At 49.6% G+C, this 6000-nt stretch overlaps 1 protein-coding gene across 1 annotated transcript in view; it reads left to right on the top strand.

Annotated features, from left to right (window-relative positions):
• LGI2 (leucine rich repeat LGI family member 2) overlaps positions 1 to 5098 on the top strand; it is a 28314-nt gene extending 23216 nt beyond the window's left edge. Inside the window, exon 8 of the mRNA XM_041753379.1 lies at positions 3309 to 5098. Within this exon, the coding sequence (XP_041609313.1) occupies positions 3309 to 4126 (818 nt within the window). The 3' untranslated portion in view covers positions 4127 to 5098. The remainder of the gene's footprint in view (positions 1 to 3308) is intronic.
• The last annotated feature ends 902 nt before the right edge of the window (positions 5099 to 6000 follow it).

Below are 6000 nucleotides of genomic sequence, written 5' to 3' on the forward strand. Positions count from 1 at the left end.
CCGGGTGCAGAAGGGCCGGTCCGGCCGGGTCCCCGCTTCCAGGGGGGCGCAGGAAGCCACGGTGAGGTTCACCCCGAGGGTTTGCACGTGGTGTCTTCTCCTTCTTCGCCTCTACATCTCTGCTCAGCAGTCCTGTTTTTGGTTTATTTTATTTGCCTTTTGATTTCGCCGTGCCAGGTTTGTTCCAGCCTGTAACCTCTCTTCCTGCATTAAAACACACACACACACACACACACACACACACACACACACACACGATGATCTCTGCTGCTCCGCACAGTTCCATAGACTAAAAGTGTTCAGCTGGACAGAGGTGTTCCAGACCATCTCCAAGAAAGGAATTCTTTCTCGCAAGGCCCCTGAGCTGTGACAAACAGGCAGGCCCAGAGGACGTCCCGGGCCGCAGGGACCTCCGTGGGAGGCCGCTCAGGAAGGGGACCAGGAATATGCACCCTCAGTTACTGTTGGCAGGGTGGGAGTCAGTGCAGCTTCCCAAGAGCCATTTGGTAGTTGAAATCCAGAAGCCTTAAAGGCGTGCACAACATTTATCCCCAGCGATGCCTGTTTAAGAACACCGCCAGCTGGTTTTCAAAAAAGACTCCCCTACAAGGAAACATGTTACTTACAATAATGCAAAGCTAGAAATAACTGCAGTGTCCAACAATAGGGGATTTGTTAAAAATAGACCACAGCCATGCAACGGACTACTGTACAGGATTTAAAAATCAAGTTGTAGAAGGTGCAGGAACAGGGGAAAATGTTTACAACATAATGGTCACATGGGAAAGAAAGGCTGTATAATGCTCATGCATCCTATAAGCCCAAATTTATTTATTTATTTGTTTTCAAAGATTTTATTGCTTTATTTGAGAGAGAGAGAAAGCACGAGCAGCGGTGGGGGGCATGGTTGGGAGGGGTAGAGGGAGAAGCAGACTCGCCGCTGAGTGGGGAGCCTGATGTAGGGCTCAATCCCAGGACCCTGGGGTCATGACCTGAGCTGCAGGTGAATGCTGAACCGACTGAGCCCCCCGGGTGCTCCCCAAATTTATTTTTGAGAAGCACATTTGAGTATGTATGTTGATAGATTAATGATTAAGGAACTATATCAAGACGTTAAGTGCTTTTTCAGCTTTGCAGTACAAGTAATTTTGATTTTTCTCTTTGTGCTTTTTGGTATGTTGGTGGCTCAGCATAGACTGGAGCCGGACTACCCTGATTTAGATCCTGGGCTCAACCGCGTACGAGCTGTGGGGCCTTGTATAAGTGTTGCTTACCTACTCTGTGCCTCAGTTTTGCTGTTTATAAACTGGGGATGGTGATGATGATGATGATAATACTGGTCTTACCAGGTTGTTGTCAGGATTAAGTTAGTACATACGTGTAAAGTGCTTAGTATAATGCCTGGTCATAGGACATGCTGTGAATGCTACCTATTATTTTTAAAATTTGCTTTTTGGTGAACATTGAAAGCTTATACTCAGGGAAAAAAAAGGAATAATTAGCTGTAAACAAAAGAAAGGAACCAAGTTCTTGCAAGAAGGACCAAAATCTGTGAAAGAGAGCAGTAAACATCACTCTAAAAACCACCCGCTGTCTGCTCCCAAAGTTAATACTAAGGTCAGGAGGAGGATCATTATCCTTGTAATTTGCAGACCAAATTCACTTTGGTCCAAATTGCCTAGAAAATCAGGGAAAAGAAGTGCCTTAAAAAAAAAAAAAAGGAAAGAAAAGTAACTTTTAATCCAATAGCCTAGATGGAGGGTCCATACTCTTTGTGATGTGAGTGGTCCTATTGCTTGGTGGCTGGAAGAGGAGGTCAGGGGAAGGCCTGGGGGTCCGGGTGCCGTGTGGGAGAAGATGGTGGGAGGTGTCTGGACAGGAGAGCTCCCCCTCTCCAGCAGAGTTCTGGGTGGGGGCCTCCTGAGCCGGGTCATCCTCCGGGTCACGGGTCATCCTACAGGTATTTACACAGCGCCTGCTATGGGGCTAGGTCTCTCCGTTACCAAGACAATTATTTCAGTGATCCAGGAAGGACAGCTGCTCATTGTTGACCACTTCCTGCTTTGGGGGGTGGGGGGGTCGGTTCTCAAAACACCAAGCATGAATTTTGTCACTTAGTCTTTACCAACCCTGGAAGGGCAGTGCTAATAGCATCCTCATTGTAGAGACGGGGAGCCTGGGTGCAGAGAGTTGACTGGCACCGGGTCAGAAAGCTTATAAGGAGCGGGCTGCATGTCAACGTCTGGGCCACCTGGTCTAGAGTCGCAAGGTTGAATGCCCCCCCCCCCCACCTCAGGTCGGCTTCCTTGGGCTCTGGAACCCAGAAGAGGCCAAACGTCCTGAAGAGCCCCGCTCTGCATCTTTTTCCCCTCCTGTCTCTGAGCCCTGACTCCTTACTTTTTACCCTCCTGTGTCCCCATGCCCCAAAGAGGACCCCATTTGTTTCATTCCACTGTCTCGAGGTGGGAAATACTTTTTTGACTAGAAGGAAGACCATTCCTGTGGGTCTGTGCGCTTCCTGAATGGTACTCCTGCCTCTAAAGATACCGGAGGCCAGGAGACCAGCCCTGACCTGTTTCTGTGCAGACACATTTTTGTGTTTTGTTTTGTTTTGTTTTTAAAGATTTTGTTTATTTATTCATGAAAGACACACGGAGAGAGAGGCAGAGACCCAGGCAGAGGGAGAAGCAGGCTCCATGCAGGGAGCCTGACGTGTGACTCGATCCCGGGTCTCCGGGATCACGCCCTGGACCGAAGGCGGCCACACTTTTGTTTTTAAAAATGTTTTGATTGTGGGAAAATATGTATAACATAAAAGTTAACCATCTTCACCACTTTGCAAGGGTACTGCTCAGGGCGTTAAGTGCACTCACAATGTTGTGCAAACACTCTGGAATCCTTATCATCTCGAAAAACTAGATTTCTGTATCCGTTAAACGCTAACTCCCCAATCTCTCCTCTCCCCCAGCCCCTGGCCGCCTTCTGGGTCTATGAATCTGACTTCTTTAGGGACCTCATATAAGTGGAGTCATATATTATGTTTTTTTGTGACCGTCTTTATTTCACTTAGGATAATGTCCTCAATGTTCATCCATATCATCATGGGTCATATGTCAGGATTTCCTTCCTTTCGAAGGCTGAACGGTGTCCCATCGTGTGTATAAACCACATTTTGGTCATCCATTCACCCATCCCAGGCCCCCGGGATCACACCCCGAGCCCAAGGCAGATGCGCAACCACCGGGCCACCCAGCCGTCCCCGGAGGGCCATTCTTACCTAATCCCCTCTCGTTTCTCTTGGGGCACAGGTCAGTCCATCGTGGGCTGTAAGGCCATCCTCATCGACGACCAGGTTTTCGTGGTGGTGGCCCAGCTCTTCGGCGGCTCCCACATCTACAAGTACGACGAGAGCTGGACCAAGTTTGTCAAGTTCCAGGACATCGAAGTCTCCCGCATTTCCAAGCCCAACGACATCGAGCTCTTTCAGATCGAGGACGAGACGTTCTTCATCATCGCCGACAGCTCCAAAGCCGGCCTGTCCACCGTGTATAAATGGAACAGCAAAGGCTTCTACTCCTACCAGTCTCTGCACGAGTGGTTCAGGGACACGGACGCGGAGTTCGTGGACATAGACGGGAAGTCGCACCTGATCCTGTCCAGCCGCTCCCAGGTCCCCATCATCCTCCAGTGGAATAAAAGCTCCAAGAAGTTCGTCCCCCACAGCGACATCCCCAACATGGAAGATGTCCTGGCTGTGAAGAGCTTTAGGATGCAGAATGCCCTCTACCTTTCCCTCACCCGCTTCATCGGGGACTCCCGGGTCATGAGGTGGAACAGTAAGCAGTTTGTGGAGATCCAGGCTCTTCCATCCCGGGGGGCCATGACCCTGCAGCCCTTTTCTTTTAAAGATAATCACTACCTGGCCCTGGGGAGTGACTATACGTTCTCCCAGATCTACCAGTGGGATAAAGAGAAGCAGCTATTCAAAAAATTCAAGGAGATTTACGTGCAGGCCCCTCGCTGCTTCACGGCGGTCTCCACTGACAGGAGAGATTTCTTTTTTGCATCCAGTTTCAAAGGGAAAACAAAGATTTTCGAGCACATAGTCGTTGACTTAAGTTTGTGAAGGGGGTGATGGGGGCCTTTAAAGATGCGTAGCCCTGGCTTAGAAGCAAATGGAAAGCCAAGTTCAGAGCTCTCAAATTAAGGACGCATTGGGGAAATAGAAGTTTTCAAAATGTTAGAACTCACGTCTCAATCAGGGATTGCACTTACTGGCTAACTGCATGACATGTCCAGTCTCCCACCCGGAAAGGCATCTTCAAGCCTGTTCTCTCTGAGAAGAGAGTACCACAGGAACTCTTACCATCTAGGAAAGTAATGTGCTTTTTTCTTTCTTTCTTTCTTTTTCTTTCTTTCTTTTTTCAAATGAGGAAGGAGGAAATCAGATAAGATGGAACGGCTCTTAGGATGAAATCAAAAACAAAAACAAAAAAAGACCCAACGCGCTAGGGGCCCTCCTCATTCCATCTTAGCCATCTTTTTTGGTAAGAACTCTTCAAGGCAAAGTCAGCGGAAAAGATTTGCTGATGATTCGTTTAAAAATCTGATAACACTCAGCAATGCTATTTTGAGCCATTTCAGTTCCCCGAACCCCCCTTAATAGCAGAACGTTGGCCATCTCATTGGCTCCCAGGGATGCTCGTCGGGGGCGGCGTCAACGAAATAATGTTGGACGTGGCTTCCTCTGCCACAAAGAAAATACTCTGCTGACACGTGCCCAGGCCCAGCCGGGCTGCAGGCCCATGAGTGAGACAAAGGTGTTCTCCCCTCGTCCCTGGGGTTCAAAGCCGACCCCGTGGCGGCCCGAGCAATACTGCTTGTTAGATGCTCTCCATGACTCAGCTGCTTCCCTGAACCCGTTCTTTGAGTTTGTGGGTAACCAGCAGACAGGCCAAAGACTGAATGGTGCTTTTTTATCCCGTCCTTTAAAGCAGTAGGACAGGTATTTCCATCGGATGGGCATTTGGTAGAATTGTTGAGGGAAGGTTTTGTGGAATCAAAGAGGACTTTACACAAGTCTCGATGCACTTTGAAACCTAGAGGTGGCCCTTTGATTTGTGCATGCCTGTGCCCTCGGGGCAGCGTCATATTTCGAGTCATTGAATACCAGGCTCCCCACCTGCCCACCTGCCTTCCATTGTGCTCACACAACGGTCCTGCTTTGTTGATGTGCTGTTGCTGCTGCTCCCAGCGTGGCCCTTTCTGGAGGGGCTCTGGCACCAAATTGCAAAACGTGAAGTGGTCATGACACCAGCGCCCCTGTCTTTCCCAGTAGTTTCCCCAAGGAAAGCCCCCAGGGGCTCACACGCTGACGTGGGGCTCATCCTGAATAGGCTAGCGGGGGGCGGGGGATCATCAGGGCCCAGCTTTGGAGCTAGGCACGCTGGATCCCACAGACCACGTCTGCGCTCAGGGGGCTGAGGGCCTATTTCAAAATGGGCTTCTGTGGTGTGGATTGTCGGGAAGCCCCGGGGGCTCTGGTTTTGTGGTGGAAGCTCCCCAGTGGATGCTGTGCCTGACTAGCTGGTTCTCTTCAGAGAACATGAAGTGGGTTTTAGGAGAGCCACCCGACAACGTCTCTCGGAGCCCCCAAAGCAGCACGATCGTGTTGCAGTGCAGTGTTATTCTTTAGCAATCGTTTGCCAAGTCATGAGTAGGGAGATGTTTTGCTACAAATATGAGCGTGGTGTTGTTTCTGGTTTGCGCAGTGCCTATCAAGGCCATAAATAGCATCGAGGTTGCCAGAGCACTCCTGGGTACGATCTGGGCCGCAGGCTGAGGGCTTCCAGCCGAGGACACCGGGGATTTTAATGAACTATAAGTAGCCCACACATAGTAGCGTTGCTGCTTGACACTTTCCTACTAAGCACCAACCACACAGGAGAAAAGTGGTTTGTTTTCATTTTCTTAAGCCCAAAAATCACTCTTCTGCATTCT

Source organism: Vulpes lagopus, chromosome 4 (assembly GCF_018345385.1).
Source record: "Vulpes lagopus strain Blue_001 chromosome 4, ASM1834538v1, whole genome shotgun sequence".
NCBI lineage: Eukaryota > Metazoa > Chordata > Mammalia > Carnivora > Canidae > Vulpes > Vulpes lagopus.